Source organism: Nesoenas mayeri, assembly GCF_963082525.1.
Source record: "Nesoenas mayeri genome assembly, chromosome: 6".
Classification (NCBI taxonomy): domain Eukaryota; kingdom Metazoa; phylum Chordata; class Aves; order Columbiformes; family Columbidae; genus Nesoenas; species Nesoenas mayeri.
This window is the reverse complement of record NC_137545.1, coordinates 38,564,017-38,588,555: the sequence shown is the minus strand read 5'-3', so window position 1 is coordinate 38,588,555 and position 24,539 is coordinate 38,564,017. Positions and strand designations below refer to the sequence as shown.

The 24,539-nt window shown below is 42.1% G+C and overlaps 1 protein-coding gene across 1 annotated transcript in view; it reads left to right on the top strand.

Moving 5' to 3' along the window:
• The window catches only part of LOC308041979 (von Willebrand factor D and EGF domain-containing protein-like), a gene marked incomplete at its 3' end in the record, with an annotated part of 254,731 nt that overhangs the window by 33,385 nt on the left and 196,807 nt on the right, over positions 1 to 24,539 (top strand). Inside the window, exons 2-4 of the mRNA XM_080346976.1 lie at positions 4,846 to 5,030; positions 16,131 to 16,359; positions 18,894 to 19,126. Of these exons, the coding sequence (XP_080203102.1) occupies positions 4,846 to 5,030; positions 16,131 to 16,359; positions 18,894 to 19,126 (647 nt within the window). The remainder of the gene's footprint in view (positions 1 to 4,845; positions 5,031 to 16,130; positions 16,360 to 18,893; positions 19,127 to 24,539) is intronic.

Genomic DNA, 24,539 nt, shown 5'->3' with positions numbered 1-24,539 from the left:
GCCATGGTCATGAGCATCAGCCAGGATGGATGGATGGACACTTAGCAAATGGTCCCCACAGCAGCATCTTTTCCACCATCACTGCCCAAAAGTGCACAGGTGGCTCGGCTGCTTGCAGACCATCCAGCTACCAACCTGCTTGAAACAAGCTCCAGCCAGATGATGTTTAAGGTGTTAAATGTGTGGGCCTGTGCTGGGGGTATCCCAAAGTAGTGCCCTGAAAATGCTCTCCCAGCCTCTTGTTTGGCTGGTCCCTGGTTATAACCCCATGGAACCTCTTTCCCCTCAGGCACAATATTGAGCAACCCATTACAAATGGACTTCTGCCCCCAGGACCTCCTGACATTCATGTCTCCCTCCAGCCACAGTCATTGATGTTTCCTTTAGCTGGGAGCCAAACCACAGGTCCACAATAATATTTCAGCATGAAACCCCAGTTCAAATATCTACTTTCTGTTCATTTGCCATCAGATAATTCTGGATGCTTCCACCTTCTGCAGAAGGATCTCCCCAGCAAAACCATGGGCTGCCCCTCATTTCATTTGCACATCACTTCCCACATGTTAACATTGGCATTAACAACCACCTTCCTTATGGCTTCAACAGCAACAGATTCTCCTCGTAAGACTTGCTTTATCATGCCACCGGAGTTGTTCAAATGCCATTTTCACTGAGCAGCTGCAACAGGTATTATTTGTTTGCTTTTTGTGTCAAAAAGGAGATACTCAGTGTCTCTTTGCAGCAAGTTGCTGACACAAAATTGTTGGGGTTTTTAAAAAAAATGCTTTAAATCTAGTGAAGCGAACTAATCCTCATATTTTAGCAACAGCTCCTTGCCTGTGTCGAGGGCGACGGTGGTTCCAGAAGCAGCTCTTTGCAGGAGACTAAAGCACCAGCCACCGTGAAACATTTAATTTCAACAACACTCTAGACCGAGAGCAACAAATTCTCACTGCACAGTTTAATTTCTTCCAGAAGGAAATCTGAATGATCATAACGGCAATGAGCACTCAGCTCCCTGAAAAGCCAGCATTTTTTTTCATAAGCCCTTTTAATGCAATTATAGGAATAGAGCTAGGCGATTAAATTAAATGTGTAGGTTTCTCCTACATAAAGAAATAAATATTTCCCTTTAAAGGCAATCTAGCCTGCACACCACAGAGTAATGACGACTTCAAGTAAGACATGGATGTGGACATTTATTGCTCCCCACAACAGGAGGGCAATTGTGATACTGAACACTTCATCACTGTACACAAACGTGACACCTGCATCTGACTGTCATTAATTAAAAATTAAGAGGAAGGTTCCATCTGATTAGCGTGTAGCTGCAGTCACCACAAGGTACAAGCAGGCATCCCTCAGGTGAACAACCAACAAGGCTCTACTGTATCTTCTCAGGGTTTTCCTACATAATATTTTCATAACATAACCTGATTACAGTAATGCCTTTGTTATTTTTTCCTGCAGGAAAGGCAGTAGCAATTAACTTGTACCATGGCCCACAATTTACATGTTGAAGTCTACCGCCATTCTGTCATAAGGCCATAATAAGCACTGTTTTACAAGGGAAATTCAATAATCGAGGGATTGTTTTGCTCATGACTTGCTGCACAAGCCGGCTGAGCTTTTGCTGGCGCTGCCCCCCATCTCGGTGCCATGAACTCCATCGCGCTTTGGTCTGATCTGCACCGGGTGAGAACAAAACCCATCAGGGTGAGAACAGAACCTGTCAGGCTGGCTCCGGGGGAGCTGACAGCGGATCACTGTGCCTTGCTGTCTCCGCAATGACAGCCTTGCAAGCATAACTAGACCCTGTCACAGGTATATAAACATATTCTGACATCTAATACAGAATAAAATACACCTTTAGAGGTGGTGGCTGCTTGAGACGGGACTTCACGTGTGCCCTTTGGGGAGCGAACACATGGATTTTTCTCCTAAATACCATTAAATTTAAGGAGTGAACATCCCTCTCCTTATTGACCTTCCCTGCCTCTCCAAATCCCTCCCTGTCCTTTGCAAGTCCCATCTGAAGCATTCACTCCTCTAATGTTAGTATGCAAAAAAGCATTTTCTGAACTACTGCAAACAAGTCTACACGAAGGATGAAGAATAATTAGCTGTGTCTCAGTGTCTAACATATTTGCAATGTTTAGACAGAGTAGTTAATCATTATAGGACCACAGCATGTTGTGTAAATTTGGATTATAAGTAATACACATCGAGCAGAAGGTTATTAATTACATTTAAAGGGAGTATTTGATATTATTATTATTGAGAAAGTGAATGCTATTAATTATATTACAGTGCTCTGGCAGGATTCCTGTGGCAATACTGTGCAAAGAGCTATTTACTTTTAAATTCTTCTTTTTTTTTCAGAAAGGAGGTACTTAGGGCAAGCAAAAGGCACCACAAGCCAAAATCTTGTTCCCAATAACACTTTTGAAGCACCAAGTGATATTGAAGGGGTCAGCGAGGGTCTGCATTTTTAAATGGTTTTTAAATATAGGGTAAATTTTTTATTTGCCTAAAATAGCTGGTCTGCTGAAATGTCACTTATCCCCTTGGGTTGGGAATTGGCAAAGGACAGTCTCCATGTGGTCCCCACTGCTGGGCCCAAATCCCCAGAAAGGACATCTGAGGGAATCAGATCCCAGATTTAATTAAAGGTGCAGTATTTCCAAGTGTTCCCTCACTAAAATGGCTCTTACATGCAGAAAAGCAAAGCTTAAGGCTCTGCTTTTTTATTTAAAAAAGGTAACTGTATTACTTCAGCTGGATTTTGCTTTGGAATTTCACTATTGCTTTGACCATTTAGTTCTCTGAAAATTGCAATAAGGGCTCTGTTACGCTAGATTTTGTCCCCATTTGTCTTGCATACCATTGCCTTGCCTTTGGCACAATAAAAATAATCTTTAAAAATAGCGCCATAAATGGATTGACTTTGACCTTCTGAGTATCTTGTCAATAAAATATAAATGATAAATCTGCTTCAGAGTGCCACTGGCATAATATTAAAGCAGAGTTATAATCTGAAAAGTGACATTTGAAAAATGATATTATGGGGAGGGGTCTTACTCTCTTGTCAACGGTGTCACATAAATATGCTCTTATTTACAGTGCAAAGGGGTGATTTTGCTAACTGCCAGGCTCGCTCCAAAAACCAGGTTGTTTTATTCCTGCGATGTGCTCTTTGTCTCTTACATCATCATTAGCAATTAAAGATTACTGCAGAAATTAGCTGAGCCTTGTGTTGCAGACGCATAAAGCAGAGCAGCTTCTGCTCAGTCCCCTCCTGTGACCCACTCTGCAGTGCTAACGCAGCAAAAACGGACTTTGCCTCATGGAGAAATAGCTAAGACAACCAAGAAAAGGCTGTTGTTTTCTACGTGATCAGCTTTCTGAAAATAAACAACTTGTAAAAGAATCCCTGCAAGGCTTCTTTTTATTAGGCGATAAACTACTGAATATTCTGTAAAAAAAAAGCAAGAGATGTATTAAAATAGAGGGGGCAGACATGTAAATAAACGTACATCAAGGGGCAGCAGTTTTGACCCAAACTTTGTGATGCATGCAGAGCAGCTCTGCTGTGTTTGGCTTCAGAGGTATATACTCCTCAGGCAAGTCTGACCCATGGCTTTAGTGTTTGCAAGCCTAACTCGAGCTTACTTCTAAAACCCCATCATATTGTTCTTTCACCATTTCTTTTGCTCTTTTTAACATTTCTCATTTTCATTACTTAACACATGTATTTTAAGGTATGTAAGTGCACTTTATACTTCACCATCAATTTATATCGTGATTTAAAATGCTCGTGCGTACAGTGAACTAAATTAAGAAACATTTTCAAAGAAGATCACAAGGCTTTGGAAACTCAAAACATTGATTGCTGAGGTGGAGCGATCCATATGCTAATCCCTAAACTAGAGTGAGATCACATTCAAAGGGTTAAGGAATCTGATTCAGATACGTGAAAATCTAGATGACAAAACATTCATGTTACCAAGCTTCCAATATTATATATTTAATTCTAAATTTGATCTTTTCCCAGTGTTTGCCTTCAAAGTTAGCCCAACCCTAAAATGAATCTGAACCTAAGAGCAGGGATCTGGAAGGTCACTATGTACTTGTACATGTTTAGCAGTCTCTCAAAGAGCTTCCACAAAGAAATCATTTGGGTTGTGACCCAGCATTCGAAGTAGTTGGCAAAAAAAAAAAACAAAACATTTTTAACTCCCAGAGGTATTATTAAGTATGATGTTTATAAAAAGGTATTTTGAGTTTAAGGAGGAAAAGGAACTACTAGAGAAGGTCCAGTGGTGGGCTACCAGGATGATGAGGGGCCTGGAGCACCTTTCTGATGAGGAAACACTGAGAGCGCTGGGTCTGTTCAGCTGGAGAAGAGAAGCTGAGAGGGGATCTCACCAATGTTTATAAATATCTCCAGGGTGGGTGTCAAGAGGATGGACCAGACTCCTGTCAGTGGTGCCCAATGACAGGATGAGGGGCAACGGGCACAGACTGAGGCACAGGAGGTTCCATCTGAATATGAGGAGAAACTTCTTTACTTTGAGGTGCCAGAGCCTGGACCAGGCTGCCCAGAGAGGCTGTGGAGTCTCCTTCTCTGGAGACATTCAAACCCACCTGGACACCTTCCTGTGTGATCTGCTCTGGTGAACCTGCTTTAGCAGGTGGGTTGGACTGGATGATCTCCAGAGGTCCCTTCCAACCCCAGCCAGTCTGCGGCAAGAGGATGTGCCCCCGTTTAAGTGGTTATTAACAGTACCTAGTTGAATTAAACTGAATTCACTTATTCAATTTTTGTCCTTTTTCCCATTGCAGCTCCCGAGTGCTCTCCGCACGGACACCGCATCCTCCGCAACCCGCACCGCAGCACCAGCTTTGACTCGCTGGAGCTGCAGCGAAGGGCGACTTGGGACCTGGTTTGTGACCACTCCTTGCCCCCAGCATGGTACCGCTTCCTGATCAACAACAGGCCAGCGGAGATGCCAACCACGTGTGTTGAAGTCAGTAAAGCCTAAACACAAACCCTGGTCAACTTAAATCAATCCTTACATGTGATTTTCCTTTCCAGCCACCTCTATACTCTCATGGCCAGTGGAGTGCAATGGGATAGGTGAGCGGTAGTGGGAAAAACACTTTTCCTAATAATAATAATAGTACTGTCACATCCAAAAACATTAGTCAGAGACCAGAATCCCTGTGACCTGGCCATTATTTAAACATAAAACACAGCGTTTTCCAGCTCTAAAGAGAGATATTTAGCAACCCATACGTCACCATAAATTATACTTCTTTCAAGCAATTCTGTTGCTTTAAGAATGGATTCTGGAACCTGACTCTTTCCCCATATAATGTATTCATTAATTAGGAATATTAATTAGGATTATGTCCTTATTACGAAATCAGAAGGGAAGAATTGGAAAAATGAATATGAAAAGCATTTCTCTAGTCATATAGAAGGAAATGCTAAATCTGAGTCGTCTTCTGCTACTATCATTTATTGTATTACTTAGTTTCATAAGTATGCTAGCTGCTTTCTAGAGCAAAAAAGCTCCACCACAGAAGACTGCTCTCTAAAAAAGACAAAACAATAATTATCTGCTTTCATGTGTGTTTAATATGTATGACAATAATGTTTAACTTGCAAATCATTGCTGCTGGAGCAACTTGAGACCCTAACTAAAGTCACTGCCATCTCAAATAGAGCAGCTGCAGGAGGTTAGAATAATTGCAAACACGCTATTAAATAAAATTATTCAGAAAATAATAAACTAATTACCATAAATGACTTTAAAAGATGAAATATTCAATCTAGAGTACCAGGATGTTTAGTATTAGGTGACGCTACCCTAGCTGCAGAACTTTCTCAAAATCCGCAAACAATGCTCCATATCCATTCAAAATGGACCTGTAAACTTGTCATTATAGAAATATATCTTAACAATTTAACATTATATGAAATGTTAGGAGATAATTGTTACTTCTATGGGATTTCTAACTTTCTGCATACACAAAATATAAATCTAATTAATGTGAACAAATTGGCATAATTACTATTGAAATATTCATTTCATGGCAGGTCATCGTTGAATATCCCAGTGCATTATGAAGTTTATTTTTACACATTACTCAATATTCTATAAAATTATTGAGTTTGCCATTGTATCTCAGCAATTTCAAGTATATAGTAGTGCTTGACTGCATGAGATTTCTTTCGAACAATACATGCTTTGTTTCTTGAATCTCTTCTCTGGAGATTTACATTCAGGTTTGTAGAGCTATATTCATTAGATTAGTTTCTTATCTTGTAACATAATTCTTGCCATTGGTTTCTTCATTATTGTCTGAATGACAGTAAATCTCTGCTTCTTTATGCTGATGAAGGATTACATCTGTTAGATGTCACAACCAGAAGAGTAAGTTTCTTTTTGATCTTCATCTTCTAAATCTGTCTCTACCTTCTATCTTTTCCACTTAATTAAATCATTGTTTAATTTGGTTTTCCATTTAATTTGAGCAAAACCTCTGGAACAAAATAATTTTAATAACTGCACAGCTTCCACTTCTTAATAGGCAGTTATTATTGGACATTCCAGCCTGGCTGGAGTGAACTGATTTTAATTAAACAAGTCAAAGACAAAATCCTGAACAGATAGAAGAGAAACCAAATAAAGCCTGAGAATCCAGCAGGAGAGTTAAAAAGTACATTACTCCAGCACGTTGTAAAACACATGCCTGGTGATAGCCTGTTGATACTGGCCAGATACAATTAGCTGCTTATCACTGGATAAGATTAACTTCTTAATTCAAAGTAATTGTAGATAAGGATTCTTGTCATCCAATTGAGCTCAAAAGAGATTTAAACTATAATGGACATTTAGAGGTCCTGCCCACCTGGGGAGAGAATCGGGGCAGGACAAGCAGCAAATGCTGGGTGGGCATGAGGGGGGTGAGCTCCCCAAACTGCCTGCAGTGCCTGGGTAGGGGGAAGCTGACTCCTTCAGATACCCTCTCCAAATCCTGCCACAAAAAAGCCCAACAATAAAAGCATGGCACTGTCTGAATATTTTTTTCATAACCACAGAAAGGATTACATTCAGAGAGCAGAACCAAGTCACACATAGAAGTTATGAGAGCCTCAGTCAACAACCATGTCCCAGCTAAGAGGCACAGCAACTTCTCTAATGAAAAACAAATAGCAACTCTTAAGCAGCTATTTCTCATCACTAATTTAAAATAATATATAATAATACAATATAAAATAGTGAAAAACTAAGCAAAAAAAGAACAAAAACCAAGAAGTTTTTATGACAAAAAAAAAAGAGTGAAAATATGAGCTGTATTCTTGAGTTCCCCATCCCTAAAAATCTAACTGCTGTCCATAAACTTATTCCTCCAGTGACAAAGTACTTTTGATTGAAACAGCTTTCCCATTTAGGCATTGCCTGCTGCATTTCTCCGGGGGGTAACAAATGATCCTGACCTTCCTCCCTCTATTTCTTTCTCGCCTCTCCCCCCGTGTTCCCAAAGGAGACCCAGCAATTACCACGTCCTGGCCATGCACTCTTGGCCACGGCCACTTCCCCACCCAGCAACACATCCTACCAGAAAAGCAACATGAACCTGAAAGTTTTATATCCCAAGGTATTGAGGCTGCTGCCTGCAGATCACAAACAACAATTTGTACTTCAAGAACCGCCAAATGCACCGTGAAAGGCAAAAAGACTCAAGGAAGAAAGCATAGGGAAGCCGTTACTACGATTAAGGCACCGTACTAAGAGCAAGGACAATGCATAGACATGGCCAGACCTAGGAGTAAATGACCTTCAGAAAAAGAACAAAAGTGACATTAAAATTAAAGCTCAACAGAAAAATCTGTTAAAGATACAAAGAAGCATTTAACAGTAAATGCAGGAAAAACACCAGAAAATAACAGAAATAATAGTTATTTTAATTGAGGCTTCTGAATTAAAATAATATAGGGTATACACATGTATCTGTATATATGTACATAGAGGCAAGCCCTAGGAAGGGAGTGCACACTGAAAACAAACGAGAGAGAACGCAGCCTGCCAATGTTATGGAAGATCTGCTCCACAGTCAGATAAAAGATCAGTCTGTGGATTACAGAGGAGCAGCATATGCTGCAAACCATAATGCAAATCCCAATGCCATGGCCTTGCAGTGCTGGCTCACAGTGAAATCAAAAATATGTCTAGAAATGCATTTCTTCCTTCATTCCTTCCCCTTGTTTACACGTCATCGATTACACTCTACAACCTTAAGGAAAAACAACAATTAAGAATTTGATTATGCAAATAGTGATTGGTTCTAGAGCCAGCAATACTGCTTGTGACACCGCATGCACAAGTCAGATTCATTACTTATCAAAGCAATGCTAATGCTTCCAGCTTTGAGTAGTCAACTGAAACAGCAAACGACAAACTGAAAAGAAAGGGATTAAAACCAGCATCACCACTAGAACAATTGTCATGATCAAACACTTTGTCCAAAACAGAGGATTTGTGGCACCAGATACCTTCAGTAAAGAGATTAATACAGGTGTTGCCACACCATAAAAATGACTGCAGACCCACTCCCAGGGTGAGACACTGGTCTCCAGATCTTCTGAAATGCAAGAGCACCTCATCAGCCTACAGGACTCTCACAACATCCATCAATACAGGTGGCTCAGATATTCAGAATGTGTGTGTGTGTAAATATATATATATATATATATATATATATATATGCATGCAAAAATATGCATACTGCCTGAGCTGACAGGCACAAACCGGGTCGATACAAATACATTTACACAGATACACATGCATTGGTAAATACGTGCACAGTACCACATCCCTTCAGCTTCAGTTCAGCCTTTCAGAGCAGCCACCGCTTCACCCTTGGTTCCCCTGCCCTAAGGCAACATCTCACCTGGGTTCACTTCATTTTCTACAACATGGCAGGGGCCTCCCAGCCACCTCTGGCTCCACCGGGGGGTCCCCACCAGCAGCCACTTGTTTGCCCGCAGGGAAGGGCAGGAGCAGGGTGATGGTTTCAGCTTCGTATGTTACCCAACTCCAGCACCATCCCAAAATTCAACTTAGACCGGTGATAAGCTCCAGACTTTATTCTAACCACAACTACTCAGCAGAAAACCAGCTGCAAACAGGGTTTAACCAAAACTACTCAGCACTCTGACAACTTTATACAACACAGGTTCAGATGCCAGCTAGGAGTTAGTTACTACACAGCCAACTCAAACCCAAGGGGATCAGATCCCAGAACTCTGAAGTGATGATTTAAAACACATATCTCCCCATTCTTACAAAGTGAAGGCTCTCAAGGGTACCCAGATCACTTACCAGGTTGGTGAGGCAGCTCAGTCCTTGAAGAACAGTCCTTAGATGGCCAGTCTGAGGAGCAAAGCCTCGACCTTCACACCCACTACTCCCAGGAGAGCAACCCCCTTGCAGCTGGGGCCATTTATGGAGCTGCTCCAGAAACCTCTCTCAACTGAGGCATCTTGTTGGTCCAAAGCCCTGTCTGTCACTCAGGGGGTGGGTGCATGACCATCAGTGGTCCATGGGCCTGGAAGGGTCTGTTGCTTTTTTTTGGTGGGAGGAGGGAGCAGACCTGCTGCATTCAGAAATCAGGGGCTTCTGGAGTCAGGTATGGGTTATAGAATCATAGAATGTCCTGAGTTGGAAGGGACCCACAAGGATCATCAAGTCCAACTCCTGTCCCTGCATGTGACAACCCCACAGTTCACACCATGTGACTGAGGATGTTGTCCAGTCTCTTCTTGAACACTGTCAGGATGGGGCTGTGACACCTCCCTGGGGAGCGTGTTCAGTGTCCAGCACCCTCTGGGTGAAGAACCTTTTCCTCATGTCCGACCTGACCCTCCCCTGGCACCTCGTGTTCTGTCATTGGTCACTAAAGAGAAGAGTTTGGTGCCTGCCCTTCCTCCTCCCCTTATGATGAAGCTGTAACCTCAATGAGCTCTCTCCTCAGCCTCCTCCAGACTGAACAAACCAAGTGACTTCAGCTGCTCCTCATACAGCTTCCCCTCCAAACCCTTCACCAACTTCATAGCCCTGGGTTGTGTGAGACTTCAAAGCGATTCCTCTCCCATAAGCCTGTCCAGTCACTGTGATTTTTCATCAGCCACAATCCCACAGGAAGGATTTCTGCAGATCAGTTATGGATAGGACACTGTTTTGGAGATGACCGGTAACACCTGCCTTTGACGGTGTATCGAGATCATTCCCAAAATCCTTCTTCAGAAATGTCATTCTTTAAATGAGAAATATCATCTCCAAATGTGTATATGCTCTAAATTCATGTACAGTTGTCCATGTGGCATGAGAAGGACAGGTTATGCAGTCAGGGCTGGTGTTTTCTCTACAGTCACATTTTAAACAATATAAATTTACTTTTATATATATTTTATATATATATATTTACATAATATACTCAAATAGGCTCAAATGCTAATTGTTGGTGTATAAAACAAGGTCATGTTAAAACGTGTCAAATCTAACCTGACTACAATGCTTCCTATTGTAGCCCTGGAGAAGAAGATTCATTTTTTCCCAGACTCACTTTAATTTCCTCCTGTACTTAACCTGTTGCAGAACATTTTATACTCACAATCAAAACACAGCATCTCGACTGCATACTATTAATTTTTTGTTTCAATTTTTATTTTGCTCTTGATCCAATCCTACTTTAATTTGCAATTGTTTTATGAACTTAAAAGGAAGTGACACTTTCAAGGTATTATTTCATGTTTTCATTTGTAATTCTGTTTTTTGCATGCATACGTGATTATTCCAAATCATAATGGTAGGTAGGAAGAGGTTTTGTTTTTCTTGTTTGTTTTTCAGGCATACAAAGAGCCTTCTGTAGAAATTACAATTACAGCCTCTATTGTTCAGAAGCATGTACTTAAAAGAAACACAAGACAGGCAGCAGTTTAATTGCTACTTCAGATATTCCTGACATAAAGTGATTTCTTTGGAGTTCGGCCCCAGATTGAAATAAAAAAATCTTATTTACTTTAACTTACCACAAAGAAATTTAAAAAACTAAAACAAAGTAAAGTTTTGAGTGGATAATAGATGCAAAATCACAATGGTTTAGCTGCCAAACAACAGTATACCAAAAAGCTTTCCATCTCCATCTAACTGAAACAATGCATTTCTCACATATGGTGCTACTTATTTTTTTACAGCATAATTTCAGTGCAATACCGAAGTGACAAGAACAATCAAGCTTGATTTCTTTGTGCAATTATAAAGAACCTTAGAGTGTTCAATCAATCAAACTAGTTGATTCACCAAACTCCAACTAAATGGAAGGAGACATCATTGGATTAAACAATAATGGTTTGTCCCATTGTTTTGGCAAAGGGGGAACAAATTTTTTATTATTTTCATTTAGGTTTTCTGAAGTGAATTATTTAAAAGATTAGCTGGTGCCTAATTATGAATTAATGAATGCTTACCTGCCACATAGAGGTGTTGCAAAGATTAATTAGGTAAGGTTTATAAAATCCTTTGAAGATTAAAAATACCTCTTAATTATAATTGGATAAAGTATGAAAGGATACAGAGCACTAAAGAATCCTGGCAACAGCCTAAAAACTCTTTGTGTTCGAGATGTTCTCCTTTGCATGAGCTTTGCCACTGGATACCTAATACAGATGCACTGAATAACCTAAATTTAAGGTTTACAACAATATTGTTTCCTTCACTAACTTGCCTTTACATTGACCAGCTACAAGTCCAAGTAAATATGTCAACTGAAGCAATCAAACACTTGTGACCTCTTCTGTGGAGTGTCAACCAGACAGCAGCTCGCCATCCAGGACACTGCTCAAAGGCATAGAGGGGAGAAGGGATCTGTAGGGAGCCGATTTCTCATCAGATCTACCAACACATTCAGAAATAAACAGACAGACTGTGGGCACACACGTTTTCTAGCATCGCTGGTGTTGTAGCTTATTGTTCTTCCTGCTGTGTCGCTTGCGCTTTGGGTTAGAAAGGCTGCAGAAGGCTCTGGGGAGACCTTATTGCGACCTTTCTGTACTTAAAAGGACTCAGTAAGAAAGATGGGGACAGACTTCTTAGCAGGGCCTGGTGCGACAGGACCAGGGGTGATGGTTTTAAACTAAAGGAGAGATTCAGACTGGGCATGACGAAGACATTTTTTACAGTGAGGGTGGTGAGAGCCTGGCCCAGGTTGGCCAGAGAGGTGGTGGATGAACCATCCCTGGAGACATCCCAGGCCAGGCTGGACGGGGCTCTGAGCACCCTGAGCTGGTGAAGATGTCCCTGCTCATGGCGGGGGGGCACTGGGGGAGCTGGGAAGGGCCCTTCCCACCCAAACTGTTTTATGAGTCTATGATATTTTGCACGCCCCAGCAACAGTGTTGCCCTGCAGCCTCCATTCTGTAGATCACTTGGAGAACCCCAGCAAAGCCCGGTGTGGTCTTCACCGCTGCCTTCCCAGCAGATGAGCTGCTACCTGCCAAGAGACTTTCGAAGTTCACCCTTCTGTGGAAGCAGATATATAATTGCTCTTCTATAATTTGGAAAGGCCACCAAATTATGGAGTGAGATTCCTGCTGCTTTATGCTGTTCTTAGAGCAGCAATGACTGTAGTTGTTGCAGATAAATGCTGTATTTTAAATGCCAATAATTTACTACCTCTGTATTCAATTTTCTGCTTACTCTCCCAAATGGCTGCCACAAAGTTTAATGCTATTTATGCCACAGGTAGTGGAACTTGAAAATTTTGGTTCTCCATGTTTCTCCTCCTAGACTTTTTTCTGTTCCAGTCTGCACCACTGGTTGAATACATGAATATTCTTTTGCTCTTGCCTTCCCAGGTCTGTTTTCTAATTCACAGAGGCCTCATGAAGCAAATTCTTCTGACTAGCATGGGGCAACTTGCCCGACTCAGATGAACAGCATGTAGCCCAAAGCAGAAAATAAATGCATGTATGTCATAGAGCTGCCTGGAAAACAGAAATACTTGATTTATATAAAAAAATTTTCCTTGACCAGCCTGTAGTACTGTATCATAGTTTGTTACAATATCTTACTTTCTTACAGTCTGACTTTCCCCGGGTGCAAGGTCAGTCAAAAGGGTTCATTATCGCTTGTAATTTGTACACATTACATAATGAAGTATTTTGCTCTAATAGTTCCAGTGAAGGATTCGCCAGAACAAATCCAGGGTGCTGCAAATCACAGTGGGGGGTTATCGGGGAGCCTGCACACAGCACTGGTGGCTGAAGTCAGTGGTGCTAATCTGTCCTTCCTCCAACACTGAAATGTCCCACAGACTTGTGACAAGGGTAAATACAAGGAGGGAGAAAATCATCGCCCTCTTAATTCAGTGTTTTATTTTTTTTCCTCTATGCGTTAACAGGATACAGACCCACTTTTACATACGGATGGCATTTTGTCTTTTTTTCACATCCAGAATGCACTGGCATCTGTCTATTTATCTACAAGGCCCACAGCGTAGCAGATAGATGGGTGTCTCATTAATTAATTTATCTTTTCAGCACTGCTGCGAGGCAGGGAAGTTCTATTACCATCTCAGGCACCTCAGCCTCTGGTTTAGAGACAATGAAGCGAGGCGCACAAGGAGTAACTGATATACCCAAGGTCAGGCAGCAGCCAGGGAAACTGAGGCACCGCTCGTGCCAGTCTGGGTGTCGTACTCCTAACTGAGCATCGCTGACGTGTTGGAGCCAGTTACACTGGTAAATGCAGAAGGGAATGGACGCAACAGCTCATTTTGAGCAGCAAAACGTCTTCTACAGAAAATGTTGAGAGCATTTTTTCAGTTTGTTCAGCCGGGGGTGCAAATAGTCCTCGTGACGCAGGTGTTTGCAGGAGACTGAGTCACCTCGAAGCAGCGAAGGTCGCTTTTCAGCAACTGAATGTCAGTAAATGGTGGCAACAGCCTCCAGTGCTCTTCTGCTCTGCGCCTTCCTATTCGAATTCTTCCCAGCTTGTGGGGCTCAAAACACCAGCGAGGTACACTCACAAATACCCGCATTTTAATGCAATTTGAAAATGATTATTCAGTCCAGCGATCTTTACCCGCACATGCAGAGGCACCGAAGTCAGCAGTTACATGGAGTAAGAGGAAACTCAAGGTGCGAGTATCTCATCAAGAAGACAGCAGGAATCTGAAGCAGAGATGGCTGAGCTCCAGTGGCTGCCTCCCTCTCTGTGCTCATCCTTCCTTTGCACACAGTGCTTCTCCTCTGGGTGATGCTTCCTCCACTCTTCTGTGTTATTACAAGTGTACGCTCATAAATGTGCTTTGGAAACATGTTACTTCATACCCGATCTCACTCTCACCGTCAGAAGTTCACCAAGATACATCAAATTCCCGACATCTGCATTTTGCGCAGCTTATAAATCACCGATGTCCCTTAGAGCTGTAAATAAATAAACAGAACGGATCTCTTAAAAAGTTACACAAAACATTGCTTTTACATAAAGAAAGGGATTCGTTTAAAATTCCATGGAAAACCATTTTCATGCTGATCCCCTCTTCTCGTTCTCTAGCACAGCACCAGCACACTGTCCCTCCCTGGGGACCTGCTGCGCTGGGCCAGCTCCGGTGCCTCCTGCAGGGACATGGGGACATGGGCACCGCAATGGGACGGCAGGGCCAGCCCCTCTGCTCGGATGCTGCTGCATTTCTGGGGGAAAAAACCCAGACTTTGGACAATTTTAATGGTGTCTCTCTGAAATCTTTGATTTTAGAAGCCTGACAGTAACTAGCTCCAAATGGGAAATAAACCACGTCATGCCATATGCTTTATATTTTTTTTTCCAAGTACTTTTACAGGGTGTGCACCCCCCGCTCCCCTGTCCCCCCTTTCTGGCTTGTAGAGCTCTCAGGTAAAATTCAAACTACAGGAGGGCAGTGGCGCGTGACTTCTTCAATTTATCCTTTCGCTGCTTCCCCCCGCTGTCACGAACAACTTTTGATCTTAAAAAGTCAAGCAGCAAACCCGAGCCAATGGGAAAAAATGGTGGGGTTTATTTTCAACGTGATATACAGCTAAATGTATGCAGCACCAGGAGGAAGCGCGTCCCCGGAGTGGGTCTATTAGAGATAGTTCACTATTGCTGGCTGAAGAAATGCGAAGTAACAACAGCAGTCATGCTCTGTGCAATATGACTGAATTCCAAGAGTAAATTATTGTCAGGAATTGTTAACAATTTTCAAACTTTAGCTCAAATATCTGTGTGCTTTGCATACTGGCTAACGATAGGTAATAGCGTAGAATAATGAGTTGCCATTGTAATTGTATATTTTTTTTAGGCTCAGGTTATAATCTTCTCACTGAGGTATGTGAATTAAAGACAGCTTCAGATAATCATGTCTCTCTGCTCAGAGCTGGGCAGGCAGAGAGGGTAATTTAGACCTGAGATGTTAACAGACAGAAACCTGAAGGTCAAAAAACTCTAGAAAATTTGATCAAATCATGTATATCTTCCATATGTGTTTCATATATCCTGCGTGTATTTTTTACCTTCAAGAATGAGGGAGAGGCTTAGGCCTCAAAGATGCGTCCAGTACATGCTGGGCGGGCAGGGCAGAAGCTGTTAGGACAAGGACACTGAAGCTGTAGCTGCTTTGGAGGAAGGTGCTGGTGTAGGATGCTCTGAGCACAGCGATGTCCTGCTCCAGGGTGGTCCTCAAGTCTCATGTCAACCTTTGCTTTCTTCTGCTACAGATGAAGCACAGGTGGGAGCGGGCAGCTGATGTGGCTCCAGGTGTGCTTCTCAGGGAAGGGATCTAGCCTGTTTACATGCCTTCATCTTTTTCATGCAAAAGAATACAGGAAAATACTTTGGAATCCAGTTCTTGTGCTTTTTAAGTATGTTATCTTTGTAATGTCAACTCTCTCAATTGAGCAAATACTTTCATCCCCACCTACGCAGCCTTTTCACTGATCCTCTGAGATCACCACATTTAAAGTCTCGTGTTTTAATGATTCTCCATGGAGTCCTACCACGTTTGCTGCGATTGGTTTCTTTTGTGTGCATCCCCAGATGAATAAATGCGGGACGCAAGCTCCGGTGTGGCTGTCGCTGAAGTCTGAATCCCTGCCGGTTCCCGGGGAGAGCAAGCGGCTCACAGCCTGTGCCACCTGGCAGGTCTCCTTTGGGGGCACCAAGGACTGCTGCCTGTTTCGGATACCCGTCACCATCAGGAACTGCGGCGAATTCTTTGTGTATCTCCTGCAGCCTACTCAAGGATGCATGGGCTACTGCGCGGAAGGTGAGGATCGCTAAAGTATTTATCAATAAGACTGCGTGTTCAAAGGTCCTGGTATTGCAATGCACATCTCGGTGACCTTGCGAGTCAAGCGTCGCTCCCAGTAAGATGCAGACCATGTAGAAAATAAATCAGTCGTGTTCCAAGGTGTTCCTGAGGAATAGCTATTATTACCAGAGCAAAATGTAATCTGGTGTGTGTTACTGAAGTGTTCTTTGCTTGGTTACAGTTCACATGTAACCTTTCCTTCTGTTTTTGGCTCCACTTTGGCTTGAAGTTGCACGGTGAGCGGGGGCATCTTGGTCTTATTGAGGCACCGTGTCCAGGATACTGTATCTAAGGTCTGTTCTTATCTTCAGTAATCCAGCATCCCCCCCAAAAAAGATAAATCTGAAACTCTGGAAGGGAAAAAAACCAACAAACCAAACCAACAATCTGATAACATCTTTTCCATGACATTTATATAATTACTCTCGTCAGAAATAATTTTCAGCCTACTACAAGAGATCTAACCTCTGCTCGGTAGCTAGGAAACAAAGGAATAGCAGAAAGCAATTGCTCGCTCAGTTAAACCTTCTGAACTTTGGAGCATGTTCAGGTGCATATAGATTTAGTCAGAAAAGAGTTCTTTCTCAAAAGGAAAAATTACCTTTATATTTTCCTATCCGCATTTTTGGACAGAGACATGACACATTGAGAAACTACGGTTGTCACCTTTCAATCAGGCAAAAATCAAGCTTGAGTACATTTTAAAGAGATATCTATTTTCTTATCTTTATCAATATTTCAACATTTGCACATGAGGAATAAAGAGGAAAAAAGGCTCAAAGAAAGTGAGATTAATTCATTGTTTGAAATAAAAAATATCCACTAAAATAAATGGAAGTGCTCTTTAATTTCCATCATTCTTTCTCAGAAATGACTTTTTAAGTGAATACAATAATTTTCCAGTTTAAGCTCAGCTTTTTTAAAAACTATAAGATTTCCACTACCTTTGTTTGAAGAATTTTTTACCAATACCTTTTGGGCAATTAGTTTTGTCCTTTCTATTGATCCATACCTGTTTAACAATGTAAATCCAGCCACATTTTTCATAAAATACAATTTGTCCCTTCCAATCTATCCCAAACCAACAACCTTCTGCCCTTTTCTTACCGCTGCTCTTGACGCTTTCACCTCTTCCCTCTGCACTTCAGTGACGTCCAAGCTCTCCCGAGTCTTTGACTTGTTGTCTGTAGCGTGTTTTTGTGGTGTCATGTACTGGATGGAGAACATGCAAAGCTGAGGTTCTTTACGGGGGGTTGTTAACTCACTGTCCTTAAGGCAGCGATGATCTTAGCACCACAGGAGCCTCCACACAGTCCCAGAGCTGGGCCCAGCTGGCACCATCACGGCTTCTTGCCAGGGTCGATCCCCCAGCTCAGGAACACGTCACCGCTCAGCACTTCTTAGCTGCAAAACAAAATGAATTTAAAGCTTCACAGCTTGGCAGAAAGGACACGGCTGGGAAAAACGATGTACAGTTCTGCTCACATCCTCCCCAGAGCTCATCACCCAACTTTGTCCTTCTGGAATAATTTCCTGCAGAAAGTCACGATGCGAGCCACAGTTTGAGGCAGTTTCCCTTAGAAACAGAAGAGAAGGATATAAACAACTGGCCCTTTTTCATATTTTAAGTAACTTGTTTCTTTTGCTTACCTCTTGTTATTTGCCCTGGACAGATGTTAACATATTGGCTCTTCATTCTGCTATAACAACCTCATACCTTACTCTCTTGGGCTTCCATAATATTTCCTACACTCCTCCAAAAAAAGTTACTTAATTTATCCTTTCAAAGCACTGGAACCAGCTTCATGTTCTGTTTGAGTCCTGGTCTCCAGAGATGAAAGAACGTCATCCTAAAGTCTTATACATCTTTTTGTTTCTACTTTCTAGGTGAATTTAACAGGAATAAAGGTCTGAAGCCTATAGAAAGCAAGCGGTATTTTTAGAGCAGTGGCATTACTCTGGGCTGAAAGAGACTATATTGAGCAAATTCAGCCTAAGAATGTCCCAGAACAGCCTGGAAAGGATCTTCAGAGCATGGCAGTATGGGCTGGATGCTCTCTGGGAGTCTGTTTACCTCTGCAACATAATTATTTCTGGTATCTCTTCTCTACTTATTGCAAAACTTAGATCAAAAGGCTGTGCTTCAGGGGAACGCAAAGCTAATGGCTTTTGCCAGAGTAATTAATTTGTATTAATCTGAATGCTTCATTTCAATAACATTTCTCATACTGCAAAATAAAATATAAGACCAAAACACAAAAAAACCCAGGTCAAATATAACAACAGTGGGCAGTCAGTAATCTGCACACACTTAACAACTTTTGTATTTAATATGAAATGCATCTTGCTTACATAGCCAATAATCAAACTGCAAGAATATAAAATGTCTTGCTCCTCCCATGTCTAGTAATATCGAAATATTCTTGTTGAGTGAACAACTGTAATATTAAAATAGCATTTTGTGCTACACTCTTGTTTCTTCCTTCCAGAAAAACTCACGAGCCTGGCTTTGCAACCAGTGATAAGTCCTGAGCTTGTGCAAGGTCGTGTCCAGCTCAAGTGCAGTTACCGCCATCTGTCCTCCAGGCCCCCGCTGCGGTACATGGTGCTCTGGTCACGTCTATCCCCTGCTGGCAAGAAGGAGCAGATTCAGCGTGACACCACGCTGCAGTCGTTTTCCTACGTGGAGATGAACGGTGTGAACATCAGACTGGGAGACACGGTAATGCCACCTCGCCTTCCGCAAAAAAGGTCAAACACTAAGGGGGATCAACCCCTTTCCTTACGGCTTTGTTGTGTGTTTCATTACTGGTGCTTCTCACTCATTATACTTACAACTACTGCGGAAAAATAATACTGAAACTAGTTTGCAACGGGATTATTAAATAGCATTTAGCAGCTTCAGGATCTGTAACATTTCTTTGAACTGCAGCGGGCTCACAGAAGCTATCCATCTTACTATTTTCTAAAGGCAACTTGAATATTTGCACTTACATTACAGCTTGGATGCCATGAAGTTGGTATGAATAGTAGGTACTTGTGCCTGAGCCAATTTTTGCTCAGTATTTTTGTATCTTGCAGCAGTGAGAATTTGCAGCAGAAGCAGGCACAGCTGTATGCACTCACTCATTTTCATACTCATGGACCGGAGACACAATAACATCTTTTCATAGAAAGGAAAGACGGTACATTTTGAAACAGAGGGAGGTTTATTTTATTGTCTTTTTCATGGTGCTCTGCCTCTCTGATTCCAAATTCTTGGTTCAATAGCATACTGAAAGATAGAGTTCATTACAAAACAATCTTTAAGAAGTATATTTGATGGCTTACATAGCAGTACGGATCTAGTTTCAACAACAACAACAAAACAGAAGCCAATACAAGATGTGAAAAAATTGACTTGTGTATGAATTCATGGACTTTCATGGTACAGGAACAAGACTTTTAAAGTTAAATTAGGTTCATAACTTCTACAGGCAGAGAGCCATTAGTGATGCTACAGCGAACTGAAAGAATAAACAGGGATAATAGCTTTGTGTTAAAAGTAGGCTGGAAATAGTCCTGGCATTTTGCAGCTCTTCTTTGAGATATTTAAGATATTTAAGAAATGCGAATAAGCCTTTTCCAGCTCTTGAGAAAGGATGAGTCATTTATAACAGTAGCACAATCTAGACAGCTTTTTCTCATTTCTCCTCGTAATTATGCCTTCTGAGTTCAGAATCTGACTGATGCTGCCCTCACTTATATTGTTACATGAGGAAGACAATTCTGCCAGTTTAAGACAGGTTTATGTTATGAAGAGATATTTTCACCAAAATAATTTCACTTGCAATCACTTTAAATCTAGTTCTAACAATCCTAAGGGATTCAGAGGAAATATAGTTCTGTTAACTAGTAGCACCACCAAATCTTTATAAGACCATTTTTATTATCTTAAGTTTTCTGTAAGCCCTTCTTTGTCCTCTGCTGAAACTACATGTTTAATTTAGTGGGCTTAGTGAGACTAAAATATCCTCTTCCTTGTGAGATTTTTTTAAAGGTCTTCATGGCCTATTTGACTAATTATAATTATCCATAAATCATCACTGGTGATAACCAAGCAATGAATCCTCAGCTCTAACTGAGAATTCAGTTTTACATAATAAAGATTAAAGAAAAAGCATTTTGCTGTGTTTGCTACCCCGTAAGAGTCACAAAAGGACAGACAATGAATCAGGGGCACTTTCTAGGTCTCCTTCCCCTTGTCCATGCACAGACCAGCGGTAACATCCCCAGAGCAGAATTTGTCCTCTTCAGATGAAGAATTTGCAGCATTTTGAAAACTGCTTGCTTGTGTTGGTCCTACTCTTTGCCTGCCTGCACATAGCCCCTGAACTTGGCCTCAGTGCTTTTATAGCCTGAAATCAGCTTCTTCTCTTTTAATTTATCTATACTATTTTTTATCTGTCAGAAAGTCTGCAGGTAATAGGTTAGTCACATAATTGAATATCTATTGATATATTCTAATATGCAGTTGAGAAGAGTTGAGATTTACTGGCCAACAGTTCTGAACTTGTATTGACTAAACAACCAGTTATTTTTTAATAGCCACCACATGTGCTTTTCTTCCCCATGTTTGGGCTCCGATTTTGCTATTTCAGACAGTAATGTTGGCAGCATAATGTTCACAAAACTATGGCAGCCTTAAATAAATCTATAACATAGCACAATTTCTATATAAATGCTAAAAGTAGCCTACTCCATCTAATATGAAAATCCTGACATTCCTAAGCCTTATTTATGTGATAGTGACAGAGGTCATTTCATTCCTTGAGGCAAAGACATCTATAAATTATAGTGGCACACTGTGAGTAATGAGTTATGCTAAGAAAGAAAGGTGTTTAGAAGAAAACCATGCAGATTTGCTCAGCACAGCAATCCAAAAGTTCATACAGCGAGGAGTAATTGTCACCCTATATAAACTATGATGCGCATTGTAAAATAAAATGTTTAAGTAAAGCCTTGCCTTTCTGAGCTGTGTCCTACAAGTGGCTGCTCTGCATGGCACTCTGCAACAGCAGAAGAATAGACCTCAGCCAAAAAAAGAACATGTAATTTAGTGCCTCTATATATACAAATAACTCATTTTCACTCATAAGGGAAGATGAGTGAAAATTCCCCCTGCTTAAATACTAGTCCCATCCCAACCGCTGGCCTTTACAAAGTCAACAACAGGAAGACTTGCCTATTTGTAGGTCACACCTGAGTTTATAATTTCTCTCTAAACCTTCAGGTAGGAAATGAGGAGCATCCCTGCAGAAACAGAGCTCTGGGTAGACTTGAACAGAGATTCTAAACCTGAAAGGGTCAGAGACATGATGAGAAAACTCTGCAGCTGATGAGACACCTCACTCCTATCTTGGGAAAATTTCCTTCCTTAGTCGATGAATGACCCACAATCACCCTCCACAGACTGTTTGCCCATTTGGCAACGGGAAAGGCCTGATTTCTTTACAGATGGCGTGTAGCAGAGTGACCGGAGCTGGACTTCCCGCAGTGCCAGGTCACACTGCTGCACCACAGAACCTCTAAGGTCTAGTTTACTAATTAATTCAAAGTCAGACTCTCCCTACTTTCCCCTTCCTGCTAACTCTTCTGGAAAGCCTTTCCAGATACTCTGTGCCTACCCCTCTCTGCAGATACCTACAGCCACCTCATTTCTTCAGGCTAATGAGAACTATTTCTTTTCCTTGGCTTCCCTAGAATGCCATCCTTCGGCTCTGCTCATCCTTTGCTCTTTTCACCAAGGCTGTAAAACAAAACTCTCTCCCCAGCTCCCAGCCAAGTGACTCCTCAAAGCTTCTCTAACCCCGGCCCATTAGTGCTTAATAGAGCAGAGGATGGCAGCTCGGAGGCCCTGACAGCCATCGCCGGGCCCCCTTTCACCTGGCGCCATCGATTGCGGCCCCAGCCTGCCTTCTGACATGGGTGATGGAGCTAAGAGGGCAGGTCCAATCCCAGTGTTAAAATAGAATTCATCACCCACAGCTCAGGCACCTCCACCTTGACAGCAGCACACAGAGTGCCCTGCCCAGCAAATGGGAAGAAGTAGGGACCTCTAGAAGGTACCTCATGTTGAGATGGGAGCTTCCCACACAAACTGCTGATCAGAGGAGCATTCCTGAGTCCCCACGGCCCGCAGGCAGTTGGATGTCCAGGTCAGGAAAGCACCTCCATCCTAACTTTTAATCCAGACCTTCAAGTGCTACTCAGATGTACCTGGCTGTATGTGGCCTTTGAAAGATCACTACCAGTAAAAGTATTTCAACTTTAAACCATTGCTGTTGTCACTGTGGGGTCTCTGGCACTACAATACAGCTCAAGTCCTTGCTGGAGAGATGGGAATGGTCCTCCCAGCATGTCCGAAGGGAGCAGCTCAGCCCCACGGCACAGGCTGCACTAGGAGAGGAAGCACAGACCAGCATGTCCATTTGCATATATTCACTGGTGACTATTTAGGTGAAACACATGAGTTTTCACCTAAATGGGAAGACCCAAACTTCCTTATTTTGAGGACGTTCTCCCCTGGGACACTATTGAGATCAGCAACGGCACCATTTCTGCCAGTGCCTTGAGAAGCATCCGAGGTTGGCCCTTCTGAGAGCTCCTGAAATTATCTAGCAAATCTAAGGGCCTTCGGGGGTACCTGACTGATGAGCAGGGATGGGTTTTGATCACTAAACAAGTATCTCCTGTTTTGCGTTTGGGAACCCAGCCCCTTATCTGGGCACAGCCAGGAGGGGCTGATGAAACTGGAGGCACGGCCGTGCTGATGTACAGGCAGCATTGCCCCCCATGCCCCCACCTCTGCGCTCGCCGCCTTTGAAGATGCCAACACACGTGAATAGGAATTTCTTTGAGCTTTTCTGTCTCTGCCCTTGGCCTCGTGTCTCTCACTACATGCTCAAGCTGCCACAGATGATCCCTGCGCTACATTCAGCAGTAATTAGGGGCAGGGAAAAGGGTGAAACTGGAGGTGGTTTTATGTTTGAAATGAGTACAAACAACTGATTTGGGTGAGCTTTGGGTTCTGAGAGCTCTGAAAAAAACACAGTATTTTGATGTGCAAGTTGTTAGAGGGAAATTTGCCAGAGATTGTGACAGGTCTTAGGATTGAAATACCCTCCCAAATTGTCTGCCAGAGCTACCCGACGCCCACCAAACTAATGACTTTTAGCTAAATGTGCTGTTCACGGGGTTCACAGCAAAGTGGGAAGGAATCTAAATGAGTCCACTTAAGGGTGGAAATCTCTAACACACAGGGAAGAAGTAACTTCTTAGCTACCAGCACCTTTTTCTATCAGAATTTTGTGCCTAGAAGTAGTTTTCCACCCTATGGGATGATCTGCGAGTGCACAGGGGGAAGGGATCAGCCCACAGCCAGAAGCAATGCAGTCATCCTGTCCGAGGGCACCCTTACATTTCTGCCCCTTTAGAAGGGATGATTAAAAAATATAATTTGATTTTTTTAACAGATACGATGAGTTTGTGGAAAAATACTGCCTAACCTGTCACAGCCATCAGCATACTGCTGTCAGTGATGCTTTTATCTCTGTGCTTTAAAAGGGCTGCATCCTGAGATGGCGGGGGGAGAGAGAAGAGAAAGAAAAAGTTGATTACTGAACTGGAGAAAAAGAGGCAGTATTTAGCTGAAGGCAAAAAAAAACCCTCCTCAGAGTGACTATCATAATAATTATATGACAAACTGTCAACCTGTAGCTCAGTAGCCGATGAACATATCTGCTGATTGTGAAGTGAAGTGTGCACCTAACAAAGTAAAGACACTACAAGGGGAGGAATGATATAAAAGACGGAAATAAAATGTAACTGATGACAGCTGTCCGTACTTTTCAAATTTGCAAAGTTTGTGCTCATCTCCAAAAGTGCCAAAGACAGAACCAGAATGGACTGATAGTCTAAGAATATCCCAGTGTATCGCTAAAGAATAATTTTTGATTTTAGCGTTCAGTGCTTTATCAATAAAATATAGCTCTGAAATATATATGTGAGAAAATACAATGCTCGCAGGGAATGAGGCTGCGGTCTGACATTTCCCAGTATGTCACTTAGGGGAAGATCACCAGGAGATGCCTCTG